General features: G+C 32.9%; 1 protein-coding gene across 1 annotated transcript; it reads left to right on the forward strand.

Annotated features, from left to right (window-relative positions):
* The first annotated feature begins 76 nt into the window (after positions 1 to 76).
* On the forward strand, positions 77 to 23630 carry SMC2 (structural maintenance of chromosomes 2). The gene is made up of 16 exons (XM_072538205.1): positions 77 to 372; positions 481 to 792; positions 4413 to 4523; positions 4831 to 5103; positions 5224 to 5509; positions 5671 to 5900; positions 7712 to 7969; positions 8235 to 8381; positions 9643 to 9906; positions 9995 to 10196; positions 11751 to 12088; positions 15534 to 15728; positions 16641 to 16823; positions 17133 to 17348; positions 21194 to 21403; positions 23408 to 23630. Exons 1-16 carry the CDS (start codon positions 205 to 207, stop codon positions 23519 to 23521), a joined length of 3507 nt encoding a protein of 1168 aa, XP_072394306.1. The 5' UTR covers positions 77 to 204; the 3' UTR covers positions 23522 to 23630.
* The last annotated feature ends 276 nt before the right edge of the window (positions 23631 to 23906 follow it).

Consider the following 23906-nt stretch of genomic DNA (forward strand, 5'->3'; position numbering starts at 1 on the left):
GGACAAGAACAAGACTTCAACTTTTTATATGAAATATTATATGAAATCTAAGGACAAAAAAGAAGATCAACTGACTGACACTGACAGCTGTTTAAATACAAGCTATCCTAAATTCCTATCAGATTCCTATCAACGGTTTTGTTTGTAAATGTAAATACCTGCGGTTTATATTATCTAATTATTGTATTATTTTATGGGTTTACGATGTATATAAAGTCTATTGTACTGGACGGATTCAAATCCTATGGCCAACGTACAGAAATTAATGGATTTGATGAACAATTCAATGCTATTACTGGACTAAATGGTAGCGGGAAATCAAACATTCTAGATTCTATTTGTTTCGTTTTGGGAATTTCAAATCTTACACATGTAAGTGCAGTTGTATTTAATATCATATACTACAAATGTTTCATTTCTTAATATGTAATCAATATTTGGCGATTTAATTCAAATTTACTCTGAACCATCTGTTTTTAGGTTAGAGCTAGTAATCTCCAGGATTTAATTTTCAAAAGTGGACAAACTGGAATTAATAAAGCAACTGTCTCGATAACTTTTGACAATTCCAATGAAGCACAATGCCCCCCAGGCTTCGAAAACTATAGAGAAATCACAATCACCAGACAAATTGTTATGGGAGGCAAAAACAAATACATGATAAATGGAACAAATGTGCCCAATAAAAAGATACAAGATCTATTCTGTTCGATACAATTAAACGTGAATAATCCTCATTTTTTGATTATGCAAGGAAAAATTACTAAAGTGTTAAATATGAAACCTCCTGAAGTAAGACATTATTTATAAATGTTTGTAAGATAAGATATTTTTTAAAGTTATCCTTAAGGTACATCAATATATGTGGTTAGTAGCGTCACTCGATATTACACAACATTCATTTTATTTAATCACATTGGTTTCTATATTTTATTGTAAAGTTTACAGCTTTGATAAAAATTAAAATTAAAGCTAAGTAGTACTCACTGTTTTCTTTATGGGTATGATTGATTGTTGAGTAGGATATGTTGTACAGATGAAGAATGTTGGATGTACATTTTTGATAATATGAAATTCATATGTTAATCATGTATTATAGTCGGTTCACTATTCCCAGTCCTAACTGTCTAGTGAATTTAGTAATTATTTTTTTGCGAATTTAGTATCTTTTTGACAGACTAGAAGTGGCTGGAAATTACTATACAACCAAGCACACATACTTATAGCCAATATTAATAGTAAACAAACTAAATAGTAAATAAAATAGAACTTTACAAATTACTGACAATCATATTAAATTATAACAACTGAAATATATTTTTTAAATATTCTACTACCCAAAATTTTATGAGTTTAGTATATACTTCCACTATTTATAATAATTCTTCTTTTTTCAATGAAATAATTCTGTAATAAAAGTTTGTTTGAGCTGTTGAGTTAGGTTGAGCGAATGGACCCTAATAATATGTTTAACACTCTGTCTGCCAAATTACATTAAAATTCTTCGACTTTTCATATAGACTGAGACGGCATGTAACATGTTAATATGATTTGTTCTTCCATTTATTTCAATTAATTAATATTTTAATCATTCAATAATGTATTGGTGCATTATTTTACTAATAATAGTCATCTGGATGGTTCACATTGGTTCAATTCAGTTCTCCCAGAAAGTCTTCCTGATGTTACTTAAAAGTTAAAACAAGTGTAGAAGAGTGGTGAGAGATTCGAATTGAATCGAAATGCAACCATCTATATTTATTTTAATGTTCTGTAGTTTTTGTTGGTGTTTATGCCTTCCTTTTTTTTTGTCACATTTCTTGAACTTTGGACTTAATCCACTGGTGTAAATCTTTGCTGAAGTCTCTTCTGCTAACTGCATGTTAAGATCCACGCCTTCAGCTGATTTGGAGGCATAGTATTATGTGGTTTTAATTTTGAAAGTTATTGATCTTACTGTAAAATAATTGGGCCTTACATGAGGCATTCAGTTCTTTACTATTCTCTGTTAAACTTATGTTGAAGATAGGTGTTCTATTATCCAAGAAGGAGTTTCACATTTGGCTTGAAATCTAATAAAAATATGCATTATAACTGGCTGTCTATCTGTTAAACCTTTTATATAAAGGGGGTTTTATCTAATTTTGTTAGACTAAGATCTCAGCTTCTTATTTACTTTTATTACAGTATAATTTTAGTCCTGATTTCTGCAACCATTTCTTTAATTTTAGAGAAATGGTTGCAGAAAAAGTAAATTCTCCAATTTAATTTTTTAAATCATTTTTAATTAGGTCTAAGTTTTTCTGTTTATAAAATATGATATAAGATCATCTTCACATAACCTACTATTAACTGGTGAAATTGACTTTTCCTTAATACTATTAATAGCAATAAAATAAATAGAAACTAATAACAGATCCTTGACGGGTTCTATTTGTCTAGTTTCTATTTGTCTATATTCTTTTTTTGAAAATGATTATCCCATGGAATTAAATTAAATCAACTACTCTGGTAATATCAAAAAATACTGCCTGGCAATTTAGATTTTTTGGAAGTACCTCATCTATGTCTGATTCAAGATCAAATAAGATGTGTTTTCTGTATTATGATCATTGCGATTAATTAAAGTGTAGTTACTGTTTTTGAAACTAATGTAAAATCTTCTAGAAATATTGTTTTTACCTCTTACCTATTGTTTTTATGGTCATAATATCATTGGTCCGATGAGGTATACCTATAAATATGTCTTTAAACAGTGATTCAACTATACTTTGACAAAAAATTTAGGAGGGTGACTAATAAAAAAATCAAAAAAATACCGGTTCACAACCTTTAGATATCTCTCTGTACATTTTAATGGGTAAGTGCAGTATCTTACAGTGAGCCAACTCCCGGCCTCTTTGCTCCCTTTCAAATGACCCCTCTGATTTTACGTATCTTACTCCTGGACACTTCTTGATTGGACAATCTCTTACGTCCTTTCCTGAAAAAGATGTGATCCACATTCCTGAAAACAGATTGAATTTATGGCAACATTTGTCCAAACTCCAACAAGTGTTTTGGAAAAAATGGTCTATCGACTATTTGAATAGACTTCAAAATCGCCCTAAATGGTTTCTCCCTCATAAAAACCTAGAACCTAACGATCTCGTGTTGCTGATTGAAGACAACACTCCTCCTCTTCATTGGGTACTAGCAAGAGTTATTGAGGTCTTTCCCGGAAAAGATGGGAGAGTAAGAATTGCCTCGGTGAAAACTAAAGATGGAGTCTTCAAGCGCTCTATTACAAAATTGTGTCCTCTACCCAATGACGATTTAATTTAAGTTAGTATAAGATGATAATTGTAATGTATTTTTTCTTTCGCATGCTCTCTTGGCATAATATAATCTGTTTATTTGTGTTAAAGCCAGCGCTTCAACGGGGGCGAGTATGTTGTAAAAACAACATTTTATATTAATTTCAGTTTATTTTTCGTTTCCACAAATGTTGAATTTTATCTTAGCGACAGACTGTCAAAGGTGCGGTGAAAAAGTGCATTTAGTTTTCTCTATAGTCGCGCGCCCCTAAAACGCCGGTATAAAAATGAACAATTTATTAAAGCGAACTCTTTATTTAGTAATAGTGCCTTTGTAAATATTTTCTCGGTATTAAATGTGTAGTATCGATTAATTACGCTTATTTTTCTCTAAGTACAAACCCCTATAAAACCAAACACATACTGAACCATCGCCGTGAAGTCTGCTTATCTATATCGAAGGAAACTCTTGTACAGTCCATGGTCCTAAAATATTTGGTACTGTACACGCACGGGGAAAGGAATTTAATAAGCTTTCTCCCGAACAATTGTTGGAGATCAATCAAAGTTCCAACAGTAATTATTTACTGTTTATCTGTGGTGTTTCATGAATGTATCTTAAAAGTCTTGTATTGAAATTTGAATTTATTTGAAACATTTATTTTATAAAATGAAAATAATTTGCATCACCTGCAAGTTTTAAATACTATACTGTATACCACAAAACATACAGAATGTTTAATATGTATATTATTATTGGTTGAAAAGATGTTTAAACTTACCTGTTACTTTTACACAATACACCTCTCAACAGGTTCATATACAAAATGGTTCTGGAAACGATGGTGCAGGGGTCAAGCATAGCGACTACTGGGACTACAATTGTTAGCGTTTGTACTAGATGGCGCATCTGTATCTATCAGACAGCAACAAAATATTTAAAAGTGGCCACTGTACCTGACTGGCCACTGTTCCAGCCTCTCCCTTAGTATGATATAGGTTAATAAAGAAAATGTAGCACATATATGTGTAGTATAATTTTTTTATTTATGTTGATATTTTATAGTCTTTAGCCATATATCATCTTGATTATCTATTTTAAAAATATATTTTTAGATTTTGGCAATGGTGGAAGAAGCAGCTGGCACAAGAATGTACGAAGTTAAAAGACAACATGCACAGAAATTGATTGATAAAAAAGATGCAAAACTACAAGAATTAATGTCAGTAAGTATAAAATAATAATGCAAATGGTCATTTAACATTGTGTTAAATGTAAATAGGTTGCATTATGTTAATAGTAACTTGTTAGTGGGAGCATGATTGTTGAATTGTTCATAATGAAATACAAAACAAACCATATCATTCAACCAACAATGTTTTTAATACATGTTTATTCAAAAATTCTTCTATAGAGAAAGCCTTTTCAAACCGTTTCTAGAATACTTGTCCAAAATGCTTTTTCAGTTATTAAGAAGCGATTATTAGGATTTTCATCAACTTGATTTGTGTACTGAGTAGCATAAAATTTTAGATTTTCAATGAAGAAATTGGTCCTAAACTTGAAAAATTAAGAAGTGAACGGGAGCAATTTCTAGAATACCAACAAGTTGAGAGAGAACTGGACAAAATGAATGCACTATATTTGTGTTGGCAATATTATCAAAATAAACATATTGTTCAGTATGCTTTGAAGGAATATGAAGATGCTCAAAAAGGAATAGAGAATTTACAGAAGAAAATAGAAAAAAATATACAGACTGCGGCACAACTAGATGAAGAGGCTAAAACTCTTTCTTCAAAGACAGTAAGTATTTTCTTAAGTAAAAATAATAAAGTTTAGCTATATCTGATAGTCTAAACGGACACATTACAGTTTGACAGAATGATAATTTTTTAAGTCTACTATTACCTTTTTTTTGTGTAGGAAAATGCTACTAAACTAAAGGAAGTCGAAGCCGAACTAACAGAAAAAGAGAAAGCTGAAGCAAAATCCAACGCTTCTCTAAAAACTATTAAAGATAACATCAACACTGAGCAGAAAAAACTTACACAACTGAATAAAAATCTGAATGACGATAGTAAAGCTTTACAATCTAAAGAACAAGAGCTGGAAAAGGTCCAATCAGTATTTGAAACTCTAAAGAAGCATGATGAAGACGATAATAAAGCCTTTGCGTTGTCGCAAAAGAAATTCGAAGCAGTTAGTGCAGGTATAACCGCTTTCATAATTTCTTTGTTTATGTTTAATGTTTTTTTAATAATATTTGCAAGTTTTTGTTAAAGCAGTGCAGCTTTGATCAAATATTTTATTCAATTATTGATAATATTACCAATTTAAGACAGCTATAGAGCGACTTATCTTTTTATTTAGGTATGGAAGTAAACGAAGCTGGAGAAGCTCAGACCCTTCAAGACCAGTTCATGCAAGCCAAGGAGGAATCCATGCGGGCTATTACAGAAAGCAAACAGGCCTCAATGCAGCTAACATCTTGTCAAACTCAATTAAATCAGAAACAGAAGCAATTAGGGTCTAACTCTTCAGACTACGAACGAGATAAAGCTGAGCTTGCTAGTAAAGAAAAAGAAGTAAAGGCACTAGAGGTAAGATACATGAGATTATTCCGTGTTGGTAAACTTGCAAGGAAGTAGAAAGGGAAGCTATTTTTCTTCACTGATTTGACTAATTATCTTTATTTTATTTATTTATTAACGGGAGAACCCCTTTTTACAATTCAATTTCAAATATAAATATAAAGCATCCTAAACTAACAATGTCAAACAATAATCAAAACAATAAACAGCAACAATATATAAAGAACTGTACCATAAAATGAATACATTAAAAACAAAATCATTTAAAGCTTATTGAATGCTATGCTTAAAAACAGTCAAAGATATCCAAGTTAAACCTACACTCTCATCATTGAATCTGTTAAAAAGTCGGGAGAGACATGCCACTGAACCATAAAAACCATAGTAGTGCTGTGATATGGAACATCATAAAAATAAGTATTTCTGGTAACCCTATTAGGTACCTTAAAGGAGAACAGCTCAAGCTGGACAGGGCAACAAATGTGGCCAGATAACAACTTAAAAAGAAGCCTGCAATTTTCCAGAGTATGAAGCTTAAGTTGCACTAGGATATCTTAATAAGAGTAAGTATGGAAAGGCCTGTTCAATTTGTATGCTATAAACTAGAAATGTATACTGAACTTTTTCAATAGCATTAACATGGATATGGTAGAACAGAGACCATACATTGTGCTTGTTGAGCTAACAAATGCAAAATAGTGTTATTGTTTTAATAACGTTTTAATAATACCACTGAAATCTATAATCGGCTTTATTTTATAAGTAAAATGTACATTAAATTAAAAAAACAATGAAAATTCAAAAACAAATGCTATAAATCAAAGTTTACAAGGTTACCGTTAACATTGGTATATTTTTGGCCTGAATACATTTCTTTTCCATTGGTCCGGACAAGCTTTCCTTTTCCTACTTTTAGATTTATTAATCGTTACGTCTTCTGGTACTCTAGTCTCCACATTTTCATCAGAGTCCTTTGTAAATGTAGACGATACATCATCATCATCATTTACGTAATGAGGGTCTGCATCAAAATCATCAAAATTAGAAGATTAGGAGCTAAACTTCCAGAAGAGGTGCGTACCAATTTAGAACTGCTACCTAAAACAAGAAAAAAAAAAGACAAATATTAAGAAGAAATCAGCTTGTCAGAAACTTAGTAAATTGACCAATAGCTAAAAAGAAAACAAATAAATCCCTTGCATTATAAAAAGAGCAATTTCGTATCTTACTCCTCTGCATTGATAAACTCCGTGCATTCAGAAGTAACATTCAAACCGGTAGATGTAAACAAAAAATCGTCTAAAGTTTTCTACCAAATCGATTATTTGGAATTATATATTAAAATAGTATTCATATTATTACTTACATTACTCCTGCTCGAGATAGGAATAATTTATTTCTTTTCTGATAACCCTTTAGATCTGACATTTTTAAAACAATAAATTGATTCCTTTTATTTAATGTGACACAACTCCAAAATTCTTACTGATACAATTTGAAAATATCTAAAATTGTCTGCTATAGTGACACAACTCAAAAGTGCCGGTATTGCATAGAAACTTGATATTGACACGGTTCGAGTTCCACTGCATAACTAAAAAGGGTCAGTATTGCAAGAAACAATTTATCTCAACCGACAACATGTCATAGCGACACTAGTGACGTCTAGCGGACATTTTTGCTATTATTATTGTGCCAGTGTTGGAGGTCATAAATAATGCTTTTTAAGTCCTCTAGCGATTTTAACTCAAAATGGTCAATTTTTGAGTTAAGCCACTATTACAGCCGACGATATATAATAATTCTAATTTGCATTACAGGCGAATATCAGCAGAATCGATTACTCTGAAAACAAAATGAGTGAACTTCAAAAACAACGACAGGATTTGACTCGAGAAATTCGTTCTTTAAGAGAAGATGTAGAGAGATTCTATTCACAGAAACCATACACCAAGTTTTCTTATTCAGATCCCGAACCAAACTTCAACAAAAGATGTGTAAAGGGAGTGGTGTGCCAATTACTTAATTGTAATGACACCACCACTTGCATGGCTCTTGAAACAGCTGCAGGTGGAAAGGTAAGATGTACATTATTATAAGTTTATATTTTGCTGTAAGGTAATAAAGTTTGTGTTACATATTTTATTTTTATACAATCAAATTTTTTTTTGTTTCTTAAAAAGAATTTAATGGAAATACGTTCCCACTGTGTGTCATAGAGTCCATATTTTTGTTGAGTAAAATCGGTCGTGTTTCAACCAATCACAACAAGTAGGCAGACATGTTTTTCTTTATAGTGTCTAAACAAACCATATATATTTTTAATGCTGTATTGTATTTCAGCTGTATAATGTGGTAGTGGATACTGAAGACACGGGCAAAAAGTTATTGAAAAACGGAAGATTACAAAGAAGAGTCACTTTTATACCTCTGAATAAAATTAAAGCGTCCAAAATCGACAATTATACAATTCAGCTTGCCCAAAAATTGGTAAGTAGTATATTTAATTATAAGTTTTTATTTGTGTGTTTCACTTTATTGTCTTGTGGACTTACTTAAACATTGTGGCCGTTGTTATGTGAAAACAGAACTGATCCTGTTCTTAGAAGTGCTATCGGCACTTCTGAAAGCTATCGGCTGACAACTGAAAGTTTTGAAATTCATTTATTATAGTTAGAAGGTATTTTCAGTACATTTTCTACAAATAGGAGATATTGCCTGGATATTTTGGTTCAAGGATGATGAATAAGACATTGGCTGAAAGAATTTGTTTAATTGAAATTGAAAAGAATATAAGTCAAATAATAAAAAAACATTTTTCAATACAAATGCAACAAATGACATGAGATTTTTAACTATCTTCATAGGAAAGTGGGCCATAATAGGCATGACAATCCTTAGGAATAACACTTTTTAGTTTTTGTATGTGCATCCATTTCTTCTTTGTTAATTTCAACTTTTCACTATACATCTTTGGATAATGTTCTATGGGGCCCATTGTTTTCAATCCACAAAGTAGATTGAGCCAAGGAGTATCCTTATCAAGCTTCACTTGAATGAACCCCTCGGGACTATAATTCCTGACTACTTTTATATCAGTCACTTGAGAATCTGCCGTTGATCTACCAGGTCTTATAGATTTGTAACGCTTATGCCCCTGTAAAGAATAATTATCAGAAAAGTATATTCTAATTGTTTATCTTTATATGGTGTTGGTTTCATTCTTGCTTCTTCAGTCGCTCTTAAAAAATCACTTAGTAAAATATTTTTTTTATTTTTGAGCTTACGCTCAATTCAATTGTGAGTATACATACTCAGAGTTGTAAGTATCAGTAATAACTGTGAACTGAATCTACTTTCATTTGTAAATGATTGTCAAAAAACTTCTGAGTGATTGGTAAGTACATTGTACAGCATCCATAAGTTGAGTACCTAGTTATAGTTATATACCGTTGATCAACAAACTTAAATAATAATTTTTGACGAATAATAATTAGAAAATAATTTGAATAATACTCATTTTTCAACAGATAAAACCATTTTTAATCGAGAATATACTATGTCCTTAACTGAACGACAAAATTAAGTGGAAAAAACTGGTCAGTTATGTGGAACCTTGTTCTCATCTTTTGTAACGAGGTAACGTAGCACTGTTGCCGATATAGAATGTGTATGTCATATCATATTTCTTTAGTTTTCATGATCTTTCACATAAGTTATGTTTGATTTTAAAATGTATTTTATGTTTAAGGTTGGCGCTGACAATTGTAAACCAGCCATGTCACTAATAGAGTATGACAGAGAACTCCAGAGCGCCATGGAGTTCGTGTTTGGTAATGTTTTTATATGTAGAGATTTAAGTATTGCTAAGCAGATCTCTTTCCACGACAAAATCAGGAGAAAGTGTGTGACTCTAGACGGTGATGTTACGGATCCATCTGGTACTCTTAGCGGTGGTGCTCCAGTAAAAGGAGGCAGTATGTTTTTGCAGCTCTGGGAGGCGCAGAAAAGAGAGGTACAGTTGGTCCATAATTTAACACTAATATGAGATTTTTGTTGTTTTTAATGCTGTCTAAAACCCACTGAATACATTTTTTGTGTAGGAATTACTTGCTACAAAAGAGAGGGAATTGGAAAAAATTAATGCGCTTATTCAACAGTTGAGTGGCCAACAAGAAAAGTATAACTCTTTAAAACAAAAATTGGATTTTGCTCGTCATGAATTGAATTTTGTGCAACAAAAATTACAAAGAACTACTCATCATAGAGAACAAGAAGAAATTAATAATCTACAGCTTCAAATAGGTAGGTAAACATTTTCCTTGTATTTATATGAGCTACAATAGACCTCTTTGATCGAGTAGAATGGTGGTGAAGCGCCCACTCATATTGAACCTAACCTAAAAGTTTATTAACTTATTTGTTCATTTTAATGAAGATTTCTTTCGAATTTGTCAAATAAAAACTCACCTACAGCTTGTTAACTGATTCCCATTTGACAACAGTAGTGTTTAAAAATTATATATCAACATCATAGCTAAAGGATAGAGATAAAGGATTCATTTTTTATTTAGATCCAATATAAATGAATGGAAAGCAATGTTATTGTATATTTCCGGTTGTACAACCGTCTAATGTTTACCGTGAGCTTTGAAATAAAACTGAATTATTTTTTGTCAGTGGATTACATTGTTATTTCTGTTATATTTTCTCGTCTGCTTGCAAAACTCACCCCTCCAAGTGCAGCATAGACACAAGCTGCACTTGGAGGGGTGAGTAAGAGATGCCCAGGACCGGATTCTACCGTTCATTTTGAGAGTTCTAAATTATGAACTTTAATTCCGGATCTTTGTACTTTGACCAGTGACTTCCAAAGGCTTTGGCTTTTCTATTGTTTTGACTTGTAGTGATGGCTGCAATGTGTTTACAGGGGCTGAGGTGTATTTTGTGTTGTGCCTGTGAATAAAGCTGACGACAGTTGAAAATTCATTAGACTGAGTTTGTGTTCATCTAGTCTGGCGAAAATTCGTCATTTGTTTTGTCTTATATGTTTTTGGTCGCAAGTTCCGCTATAGTGTACACTCCTGTACTTTTTAATTAAAAAATGAAGAAATGCAAATGACATCTTTCCATTTACTTCTAGCTGTTTCTCGATGAGGTTATTCATGGTTTCCGTTAATAGGAACATGGTTGCATAATGAACATTAAATAATTCTCTTGTTAGAAATTAGATTGTTTCTTAAATCACTTACATGCTATAAAAACATACAACTTATATAATTAAACCTCATATATAATCAAAACATCCAAGACCCCTGACACAGTAACAGATGTAAATTGAACATTCGGGTTCGATGGGGACGACTATGTTTAGACGTGTCGAGTCAGTCAGGTGGTCTAACCTCACTCAATAGTTTGTATATATAAGAATGTACGTGAAACAATAATAAAAACGTATTCTTTCAAAATGTGTTAAGTTTGTCTTCAGGGAAAACAATAAAAAAGTATTTCTACCCTCACGCTGCTCCGAATGTCCTATCAAGCTCGTTTACAACATGACATGGCGATCTGCACATTCCAACATCACTTTATCTATCACCATCACATATCTACATTTAAACTATATTCAGTGCCATTACCTGTGTATGATTTTCTTTGCTTTGTCTAGTTGTTTCTTTATGTTATTGTTTTTGTTTTTTTCGAGTTCTCCCATTTTCCACGAATTCCTTGTTAACTGCACGTATTTGTTTCATTTTTCTTAGAAGATCTCTTAATAGGCTCTTCCTGCTTTCCTTTGTCTTGCGTTCTTCGTCTTTTTAAAGTGGCGTGTGTTTAACTAACATTTTAGTTTACTTTTAGAAAACTTAAAGGAAAAAGTGAAGACATGCAAAGAAATCGAAACACAAGCCAATAAAAAAGCTAAAGAATTAGAAACAAAGATGAAAGACGCCAAAGGTTACCGAGAAAAACAACTTAAGGAAGCAGAGACGGAAATGAAAAAAATGAAACAAAAGGCAGAGAAGAGTAGAAACGAATGGAAAAAGCGCGAACAAGACTACGAAACGTTGAATTTGGAAATTGCTGAATTACGGACTGGTTTGGATGCTATTAAAGGTCAAATAGAAGCTTGTAAGGAAACTATTGCCGAACTTCAAGGTCAATACGACGAAATGGTCGGTGGAGCATCGGAACTGAAGGTAAATACAGTAAAAAAGTTTAATAGGTTGTGATAAAAGCTACATTTTAAAATTATTGTGAAATAAATAGGGTGTTCAATTAAATTACGGCGTAACGAAGTTATATTTTTTCTTATGGGATACTCGGTATTTTGTGTCATTTTTCGTTCCATTTTGTGATATTCCGTTTAAAATAAACCTCATATAACATATTGAATAATTTGATAATGAATCTGTAAATTTTGAACACCCTGTAAACAGATGTTTAATAATTAACCATGGAATACATGCAACTAATATCCATCTGTTTAGATGTAAGAGTAAATTTGTTATATAGTCTAACGTGCCACATCCGGACCTGCCACATCCAGACCTTCCAATATCCGGACAGTTCGCGGAAGAAATGTTTCGAAGATATTAACGGCTCCGCGCCTATGTAGTTCTCTACGAATGGGTGTATTTCTAGCGTGGTATGAACACACTTTCTCCGACTGCGTGGTCTCTGTTTGCTCTTGAGCAGTGAAAGTTGCTTGGCGTGAAATTTTTAAGTTTCGTACCTACTTGACAGTGTGATTGTTGTTTTTTCGTTGTTTGTCCATCGTGGTAATATGGCCGAGAAAAGGAAGAAAAGTGTAACAATGGAAGAAAAATTTCGTACGTTGAAGAGGCTAGATACTGGTGAAACGGCTAAGAAGATTGCTGTTGAGATGGGTATTGAAAAATGGTGCTCATCGTTTCAACAACTGGGATAAAGAAACTGAAGATGATGAAAAACGCCCCTAACAACCATATCAATGAGTGTTTGTATCTTTGATTCACCCAAAGGAGGGAGCAGTGATTACCAATCTCAGGGCCTATATTAAAAGAAAAAGCCTCACACTTCAACAAAGAAATTGGAGGTGATAATGATTTCAAAGCAATTGAAGGATGGTTGGAGAGTTGGAAAAATCGGTACGGTGTGCGGAAGCTACAGATATGTAGTGAGCAACTGTCTGCTCACCCAGAAGTTGTCGAAGTCTTCAAAAATACCTTACACGGCTTACTAGAAGAAGAAGGAATTACCGGAGACCAGCTTTACAATTGTGACGAAACTGGTCTCAATTATAAATTGATGCCGACTTACACTCTGGTCTCAAAACGAGAAGACAGTGCACCAAGATTTAAGAAGAAAAAGAAAAAAGTGACAATTTTAGTCTGCAGCGACGCTACAGGATCTCACAAACTTCCTCTAGGATTTATCGGAAAGTCAAAAAAACCTAGGGTTTTCAAAAACTTTAGAGACATTTCTTTTCTGCCAGTTTGGTACCATCATCAAAAGAGTGCTTGGATGAACAGTCTTCTGTTCAAAGAGTGGTTTCACAATCAATTTGTACCAAAGGTTGAAAAATTCTAACAAAAAATAATCTACCGAGAAACGCTGTTGGACAACGCACCCTCTCATCCCGACCCAGAAGAACTAAAAGATGGCGAAATAAAGTGCCTTTTTTGCCCCCAAATGTGACATTCCTCTATCAGCTTATGGACCAAGGTGTTATATAATCTATAAAACGTGTCTATCGACGAAAGTTACTGATGGCATTGATTGCTGGAATGGATGAAGGAGGTAACGTTACAGAGACTCTAACAAAAGTGGACATGTTGGATGTGGTGATGTGGTTGGCACAAGCATGGGATGACATAAAACCAACAACAATGGTAAGGTCATGGAGGAAGCTGTTAGACCACAAAACATCTGATGAGTGGACGGGAGAAAAACCAGAGGAAGGTACCAACGAAACTTTCAACGAAGAAGAGATCGCTGAATTGGTAAAGAACCTGCCGGGATGAAGATACTTGCAAGTGACGTGATGCTCTTATTAATATTATGTATATCTAGGTCATGTCATTGAAATTAAAAGAACACAACTGGCATGGGGCGCTTTCGGCCAACTAGCATATATCTTGAAAAACACATTCATTCCTGTAAACTTAAAGAAAAAGGTATATAACACATGCATACTACCAGTTTGTACCTACGGCTTATAGACAGTAGCCCTTACCAAAAAATCTAAAAAATTAGAAACAACGCAAAGAGCAATGGAACGAATCATGCTTGGAATATCACTGAGAGACAAGATTAGAAACACCGAGATAAGACGTAGAACGAAGATTAGGGATATTGTAGAGAGATTACAAAAACGAAATGGCGCTGGGCAGGTCACGTAGCCCGATATAATGACAACAGGTGGACACGGAGAATTCTAGAATAGAGACCAAGGAACCAAGGGAAGAAGCATGGGAAAACCTCAAAAAAGATGGATAGATGGCACAAGAACAGTGGCAGGCAAACAGTGGATTAGATTGGCGCAAGATAGAGAAAGATGGAAGTAATCGGGAGAGACCTACATTCAGGATTGGATGGAAAATGGTTGACAAAGAAGAAGTATGTATGTACTAAGTTGTTTATAAGAACAGAAATATAACTTGAAAACTCTATAATGTTTAGGTTTTTATTTTACCTTTTTTATCTATGTAATGTATATATGTATGTGTATTTTTGTCCTGATATTAAATGCCTAAAACGCTATGTATGTATGTATGTATATACTTTGTATACTATGCATTGTAAAAATTTCAGGCCGTTTACAGCTACATAAATATTTTTAAATAGACTTGATATCCGGATCAGTCGGTCGCCACGTTGATCCGGATGTGGCAGGTTATACTGCAATTTTAAAAAAAGTCGATATAACTCAGAACACTCTGTAGGGAACCCCTATGAAACTATACCTTATTTTTGCGGATAATTCGAAAATGCAATAAAATACAGAGTATCCCATAAGAAAAAATATAACTTTGATAGGCCACAATTTATTGGGACACACTGTATATTTCAAAATAATTTTAAAATGTAGATTTTATCAACTTACAAACTAATAAGGAAATTTTTTTTAAATCTGTTACCCTTTCGCTGTAATCTTCTGTCCCGTTAGTTGTGTCTCACCCTTTATATATACAGTCGCCTGCTCAAATTATTAAACTCACCTTACAAATTTCAATTTTTTGAATTTCAAATGCCTTAAAAGTATCTTTACAGATTTTGGTTGAATTGTCAAAACTTGACAGAGGCTATAGAATGTACTAAAAGTGTGTAGTAATTCGACTTTTTCCAACTTTAGTTTTTTACTTAAATTGGTGATAAGTGTTTAATTTTCATAAAATTTGCAGTTGTGAGTGTTTATATTATTGTATAGTAATGTTAGTTTTGAAGTTGGTTAATTTTTAATTATAAAACAAGACGATTAATCTCCGATTGTAATTGTTCGAGATAGATAAATCTAAAGATCTGTCCCTTGAGCAAATCTCTTCTGTACTGCTCTACTAGAAAATACCACATATAGTCAAAGAGAAATAGCAAGAAGATGTGGTGCATCTCAGTCGTCTGGGTAACAAAATCTAAAACGATTATATCAATAACCTTTTTTAGGAAGCGGTCAAAGCACTACAAAGTGAAGTAAAGCAAATACACGCTAAAATAACTGAAAATAATAAAGATATTCAAAAGAAAGAGAAACAGAGGGAGAAACTGCTACAATCGAATAACGATATAGAACTTAAAATTAAAGAAGAAAGCCATGAATTGGGCAAATTGGAGGAAAACTGCAAGATTGTCAAACAGAGGGTGAGTACCTTTTTTTTTAATTATAAGCCAATTAATTTAGTTTTTTACTCGACACAACTGTATAGACGGGTTTTTGCTAGTTTAAATGTGTAGTATGAGATATTACAAAAAGACTCTCATATAGGGATTCATCAATTTTTTAGTGGATCTATTTTTGAATAAACAATCAAAGTCAAACTCATTATTTGGCTCGTAACTTAAAAACTTGTCTATTTAGAGATTTTACGTCAACAGACAACTTTTTCAGAAAAAAAAAAGATACACAAAATGAGATATGCTACATTAAAATCGGTTAATAAATAAAAAAATATTGCAAAACGAACAACAACATCGCTGTTTTTGAATATTTTTGTATCGTGTTTGAATTCTGTGCAAAAGATGGGCCAGATCGGTTGAATAGCTTTTGCGAAATATAATTTGATTTTACGATTTTTTGTAAAATGTGTAAATTTAAGGCTGGTCCAGATAATTTGACTGAATGGATCTCAATAATCGTATTTTCTTTGTTAAGACGTATACTAATAACCTACGCAAAAAAATAATCCCAAAAAAGATCTGGAGATCGCGCAGGCCACTTAAATCACCTGTTCCACTGATAAATCGATTCGGGAAAGTATTGTTTAAATACTCCCTAATTATTTGAGCGTTGTGAACTTGAATGTTGAACTTGAATGCTGTTCGTTTTGCAGCGATTTATGAGCAAAATAATGAGTTTTACGTTTTGACTGTTTATTTAAAAATAGTTCTCACTAAGATGAGAGTCTTTTTGTAATATCTCATACTACACATTTCAACTGCCAAACCCGTCTATATATACAGTTGTGACGAAAAAAAGGCTTATTTTCTACTAACTTGATTGGTCTATTAGTAACTTTTACATATTTTAAAACGATAATTTACTTCCTGTTGTAGGAAAAAGAATTTTCGAAAAAAATTGATCCTAATAATCCAAATCTACAAAAAGCGGAGAAAATGTCTTCGAAAGAAGGCCACGAACTGGATAGTAGGATTAAAACTTACGATTCCAAAAAACAGAAACTCGGTCGAGTGGTTAATACAAAAGCACAAATTATGTTTGAACAAGAAGAAAAACAGGTAATACAAATTGTTTAATCTTGGAAATACAACATTGCTTTTCATCTATAACATTTTCGATGACATCCCATTTAGGAAAGTTTCGATAATTTTGTTTCTTGTGGAGGTAGTGTACACCAAAACCTAAAACATTTCTCTTATCTTTTGCTATTTTATCGGCTTTCCCTCTTCCAATGCCTTTTTGGTATTTGTTCTACCACTTTTCGATTTGAAATTAATCTAACTGCTTTTCTAACGATAGTTATTTGATTTGTATCGCTTAAAAGTTTAATGTACTTAAAAATATTATTAATTCTTATTCTTTTTTAGTATAATGAACTACGAAAAAGAGAAAAAATAGTATTGCAGGATAAAAAGAAAATTCTGGAAACCATTGAAGAGATGGATACTCAAAAGAAGAATTCTTTAAAATTAGCATACGAACAAGTTTCCAAAGACTTTGGATCGATCTTTTCCACGCTTCTGCCTGGCGCGAACGCTAGACTAGTACCGCCGCCTGGGAAAACGATTTTAGAAGGTTTAGAGGTAAGTCTTGCAAAATGTTTTAATTAAAAAAAATCTATTGAAGGATATTGAAAACTGATAAATTCACATACAGGTTTCTTATTATTGTCCTGAAACTATTTTCTTGTGGCATCTTAAAGCAATTACTATTTTTATTGGGAATAAGCCACAATTTAAGTTTAAAATAAGTTTATTTTTGACGTTTCGATTTCTACTTCGGAAATCTTCTCAATTTTCTAAATGTTTTGTATTTTGAGTACGATTTCCGAAATAGAAATTGAAACATCAAAAATAAACTTATTTTAAACTTAAGGTGCAGTCTCTCTTATCGACTGTCGCTTGCGTTTGACGCAAGCAGCAGTCGCAAGCGACTAACGCACTGAATGGGTAGTCTCTCCTGTGCATTTATACGCATGAGATAGAACAGCTGATATTGTACAAAACAGCGGGAATTTTGTAATAAGGGAGCATATTTATACAGATATAGGTTTATCTTCATATATTAAAAGATCAAAAATTGGAGGAGAGCACTTAAAAAAAATAAAACTTATGGAATTTATGTGAGCAGAGTTGAAGATCTACAATAGCTATGACCTACAATATTTAAAACTCAGTATTTTTCTGGCTCAATAAAAATTTATATACAGTACGTTAAGTTTTTGATTAGATATTGCAACTACATAAAGCGCTAAAATCGGCAACACCTCGTACGAGGTAATTGTGATTCTTCCCGTCCGACAGCTAGTCAGAAAACGAGAAAACCATTTAGTAACACATAACAACTCATGGGATATACATCTCCGTCCGTTGATTTTTGTTTTCGTTACGCATACCCGGTTCATTTCTTATAACATAAACTCGATAAAAAATACACTGACCTTTATAAGGCGGTGCATTTGTATTGGTTTTTAATAATGTGAACATTTTTTTGTAGTAGAATTAAAAATAAAAGTGCATTTATTTAAAAAGATAAAACAAAAAATATACTCTTATTGAAAATAAAAAATAATTCCTAATTAAATAGAAATAATTCTTTATGTCCTACAGAAATGATTCAAATATTTGACCTTCTCCGGCTGAACAGTAACAAAATCTTTCATAAAAACTTCTGCGGACAGATGTAAGAAGTGTTTCTGCTGTAACAGAATTGGAGATTTCTCTATTCCGTTTTTTAATTCATACAAATTTTGGGCTCTAGTCTCAGGATGATCGTAAATGATGCTTTTTAAATTTCCCAAAAAAAAAAAAAAAAAGTATAAGTTGAGCGTTGTGAACTGAACAGCCGTCTTGGTGAAACCAAACATTCTCCAAATATACATTAAGAAGATTGAGAATAGAGGGAAGAACATGATTCTGTAACAAATCGAGGTATACTCTACTATTCAAGTTGCCCTCAATAAAAAATGGACCTATTATGGGGTCTCCTAAAATGCCAGTCCAGACGTGAACTTTTTGTGGACGTTGAGTTCGGTAAAGAACACTTCGGTGCTGGTTTTCCCGCGCCCATTACATCGTAATGGAAGGATTGTGTCTCCCTACTAACGAAACAGAAGATTCATCAGTGAAAAAAAGGTTTTTAATAAATTTTGGTTCATCATTAGCCTTCGTTAGTAGAGTTTCACAAAACTTCTTCGAAAGTAGAGTTCTGGATAAAGCTGCTGTGTTTTCGAATATTTAAAATTTTTATAACCGTGTTTTTTCCATACTTTCGTTACAGTAACATTGCTAACATCTAACTCTCTAGCAACGCTTCTACTTGAACGTGTTGAATCTACCTCAATTGTTGCACAAATTTGTTTATCCCGGTATTCTCTTTCCTCAACTTTTTCTGGTGACACTTATACACAAAAACACAGAAAATAAATGTACACACTATTGTCCAGAATTACCATCATAAAACCATTTTATTATTTAAACCTTTTCTGCTGGTGTATAAACAGACATGTTGTTTACAAAAATAAATTAAAAATCTACACTGTTATTGCTTTAAACAACCACTGTATAAAGATAAATTATTGGCGACGGGTAAACGGAGGTTCGTGGAAAGTCAACGGCGTACAGTGTTGCCATTTTAGAGTGTATATCTAACTTAAAACTTAACGTACTTTATAATTTATGTAAACAGCCATTTTGTTGTCTTCAAAGCTGGCTGCTATGAATTCCCACCCGTTGCCCCTCATATTTACATCCCTATAATCATTACGTGTGGGATTATAGACATCTGGTCCCCCAAAAATTGGTTCTATGAGTCCAGTATCGATGTTAGCTTGAATTTTTAAAATAAAAACAAACATAAATTCAAATTTTTATATTGTAAACAAAAATACTACCTTCTTATCAAATACGTGTCGATAACCTACAAAAGCTTAATTTTTTTAGTGTTTTGTGGCACTATTCCAATTGTGGCTTATTCTCGATAAAAATAGTAATTGATAAATTCAAAAATAAACATTCAAAGGTTGGTAACAACCTCTAAGAATTAAATAATAAAAATGGGATGTTGCACTCTGGGAGGAGTGCCACATCTCGTTAGGGGGAAGCATAACTTTCTTATCATCACGGACGGAGCAATGGTTTCTAATTTAATTTATTTTATTTTATTTTTTTATTTTATCTTATATTATTTTATATTATATTATTTTAAGTTTATTTTAGTTTATTAAGAAACATGCGTGGGACTGCGTTTACTGCTCTACATAGTGTGTGGTCGCACGATCTTTTGTTGCATTGCGTTTCATCGCGTTACTGTTGTTTTTATTTTTTCACACCTCTGCGCGATCCATTGCACCGATCAATGCATTCCGTAGCCCGCGATAAGAAAGCTATGCTTCCAATAGACTATCTTAAGTCTGACAGCACAATGGGCGGCGGTTTTAAAAACCTTTCCAAATATTTTTAATTTGTGTGTATTTATTCCATAAGAAGTTGGAAATATTGGCTTCTTTAATTGTTTGTACAATAAATAAGGACTTTTGGTTATGAACATTCATTCTGTGCGATCGGTATTGTTGTTCGTGAATTTAGGAACTTTTTTCGTTGCCAGTGATTTTATCCTGTAAAAGACTAAAGATATTCGTTTTCTAAAAAAAATATTATTTAAATGTAATTATTTGTGAACTTATTTTTTAGATCTGGGCACATAATGGCTAGTAAACATGTGTTGAAGATATCCAGTGTTACTGAATTGTTCAGTAATGACAACAAAACTACTATTAACTACGAGAAAACGAATATATTTAGTCCTTTAGGGGATAAAATCACTAGCACTTAAAAAAGAATCTTCTTCTTTTGGTGCCTATCCTCTGTGGATGTTGGCAATCACGTTGGTACATACAACTTTATAGACAGCTGCTCTAAATAGATGTATGGTAGTCATTCCAGCCCATTGTCTGATGTTCTTTAATAACGATGTCCTTCTGCGCCCATGAGATCTTTTGCCTTCTATCTTGCCAAAAAAGAATAAAACATTAATTTAAATATTTTTAATTAATTAATAAATTTTAATAAAACAACAACAAAATACCTTGAAATACAGTAAAAAATAAAAAGTTTTAATCAAACAATAACATAACCTTAACATGTGAACATTCATAGTAAATATCTTAATACTTCGATATCCTTACCTAATACCTCACAAATTCACGAACAACAAATAATACCAATCACGCGGAATGAATGTTTATAACCAAAAGTCATTATTTATTCTTTAAACAATTAAAAAAACCAATATTTCCAACTTCTTATGGGACAAATACACACAAATTAGAAATGTTTGGAAAGGTTTTTAAAAACCCGCCCATTGTGACATCAGTGCTTAGGTAGTCTATTATTCAAATATGTATGTTAATATTGAGTTTTTGTTTTAGGTTAAAGTCTCTTTAGGTGGAGTTTGGAAAGAAAGTCTAACTGAGCTCAGTGGAGGTCAAAGATCTCTTGCGGCATTATCTTTGATTTTGGCCATGCTCTTGTTTAAACCTGCCCCTCTTTATATTTTGGACGAAGTGGACGCCGCTTTGGATATGTCACATACACAAAATATTGGAAATATGTTGAAATCGCATTTTAAAAAGAGTCAGGTAAGAACTTTTTAGCGTTTATTTTAATTCATTAGGTTAGACCTATTAGAATTTATTTAAGTTCATAGTAACTTGATGACTTTTTAAGCAAATTGTACTTTTGTACCAAAGAAAGTGGAATAAAATATGTTACATTAAGTTGAATATTCAACCGTACGGTTGCATGCATCAAATTACTTTAATATCAAAAAGAGAGTGTAATATCGTGACTTTTCTAAAAATTCTTGAGGCATTGCTTCCCATTCTGTCCCGATCCGTTCGTTTAAGCTCATCCCAAACATGCTCTATTGGATTTATGTCCGAGCACAACGCAGGCCAATTTATATATTTATCTTAGTCAGATCGGTGGTGGTGACTCGTGCGGTATGGCATCGTGCATTAAAATAAAGGCATCACCAATAAACCCCGCGTATGGAACCACATGTTTCTCCGAAATGTCTCTGATGTAACGATTCACCGTTAAACCTCCTCCACCAGGCACGAAAACCAACTATGCCTGCTCAAAACTTTCAAGAATCGCCTCCACATGACACAATTTCTCGTATACAACATTGATCAAATCGATCTCCTGGCCTTCTATAAACTCGATGCCTCTTGTCGTTCTACATCCTACAGATCCTACTTTCGTCGGAGGATAATACCTGACTCCATTGATAGTCGTCCCAATCCAGATGTTCGCGAGCAAATTCTAATCGCCCTTGCTTCTGGGCTGAGTTAGCTTGGGACCCGTAGCCGCCCTTTTTGGTGTCAAGTTGGCTGCCTTCGGTCTCCTTCTGACTGTCAAAACGCTGGCGCTGGTAACCACACCTCGGATCTCTCTAAGCTCTTCTTTGAGATTAGCACGTCAAATATCGATTTCTCAGGGATTTCGATACAAGAAATCGATCATCTCTCTACGTTGTTATTCGTTTACGGCCTCCTCAGTGTCGGCGGACATAATCACCAGTATCTTGCTACCGACGATACACTCGGGACACAGCAGATTGGCTTAAATTGAGTCGATTTTCCACGGCTCTCTGGCTCAGACCTTCTCTCAATAATGCTACTGCTTTAATGGATGTGGTATACATTTGTAATGCAGTTGCAAACTGAAGTGACTGATGTATTAGTGGGTTACTACGGAAATTGATGCGTATGATGTTAACCGAATGCGTTAAGTCGGTGCGTGTCGATTTCAATGAGTCAAATTTTGCCCCCCTCTATACGTTTTGCATTATTTATTTGCAAAAAACAAAACTTTTTTAAAACTCAATAATGAGGTTAATGATTGTACACTAAATATTTTTAAATTTACACTTTTTAGATGAAACAGGAGACATTTGCGCAAAATAATTTTGAGTAGATTATTTTACACTCAAGCGTAGATTCCATACGGATAATTAATACATTCATACTTTGAAATACATACCACCATCATGCATTTGGTGTCTTCATCTGGTTTTGATATGTTGATATTTAATTGCAATTGATATGGGCAGTAATGAGCCATTTCATATTATATTATAATTTTTGTCAACTCACATTACTAGTGGTGCCTCTTCAGTATATTCCTAATTTTGAAGTTACCGCGTTAATTATTGGAGAAACATGTCACTTGTTGATTTTGAAAGTGGGCGAAATTTTGTATATGGCTTTTAAAGCTAATTGCCATTTTTTCCCCTTAATGCGTATGTTCACGCCGCAGTTAAAATAAGTGGCATTCAAATAAACTAACGTTTAACAATTTTTAATATCTAATATTTTAATTTTCCCGAAATTTAATTCTCTGAACAGCGACATTGTTGCCAGTACCTTTGTAGAGCTATTGAACAGTACTTGTAGATTTAACTGATAATGCGTATGGATTCATACATACATTAGTATTAACATAACATTTAGGATTATTGAAATCAATTATTTTGCTGTACAAATTGAGAATGACAAAAGAGCAAAAGTCTATAGAATAAACAAATAGTACAGATAGGATAAGTAAGACAAAATATGAATAATTATTTTCTTTTCCAGTTTATTATCGTTTCCTTAAAAGATGGTATGTTCAACAACGCTAATGTTCTGTTCCGGACCAAATTCGTCAATGGCGTGTCAATGGTATCAAGAACCGTAAATGAAAATAGATAATGTTAGGACTGGATTTTGCAGACCTTGTTGTTGTTTTAAACAATAAGATGTTTTCAAGTAAAATATATTGTTTCTCAGTTTTTATTTTTAAATATAATACATTATATATAGCTTTTGTGGTTTTTTTTATTTTAATTCATTAAAAACAGTGGCGGTTCCTTTATAAGTGCACATGTTCACGTGCACTCTCACTGTTATTTTCATACAAACATCTGTCTATATAAAAGGCTATGATAACAAGTCACAACGTTTGTCCAGTAAACCAACGACGCCATCTAGGAAAGAAATCTAATATATCCCATAATATTTCAATTATATTTTGTTCTTGAAACGATACGTTTAATTAATATTACTGTATTAATTATACAGGGTGTCATGGAAAATA

This window comes from Diabrotica undecimpunctata, chromosome 7 (genome assembly GCF_040954645.1).
Source record: "Diabrotica undecimpunctata isolate CICGRU chromosome 7, icDiaUnde3, whole genome shotgun sequence".
NCBI lineage: Eukaryota > Metazoa > Arthropoda > Insecta > Coleoptera > Chrysomelidae > Diabrotica > Diabrotica undecimpunctata.

What these genes read in the sequence shown, in the direction of transcription:
- SMC2 (XM_072538205.1), top strand. Translation starts at nt 205, where the DNA reads ATGTATATAAAGTCTATTGTACTGGACGGATTCAAATCCTATGGCCAA. An exon ending in TTGAACAAGAAGAAAAACAG is followed by an intron (nt 16,824 to 17,132) that starts GTAATACAAATT and finishes ATTCTTTTTTAG; the next exon opens with TATAATGAACTACGAAAAAG. An exon ending in CGATTTTAGAAGGTTTAGAG is followed by an intron (nt 17,349 to 21,193) that starts GTAAGTCTTGCA and finishes TTTTTGTTTTAG; the next exon opens with GTTAAAGTCTCTTTAGGTGG.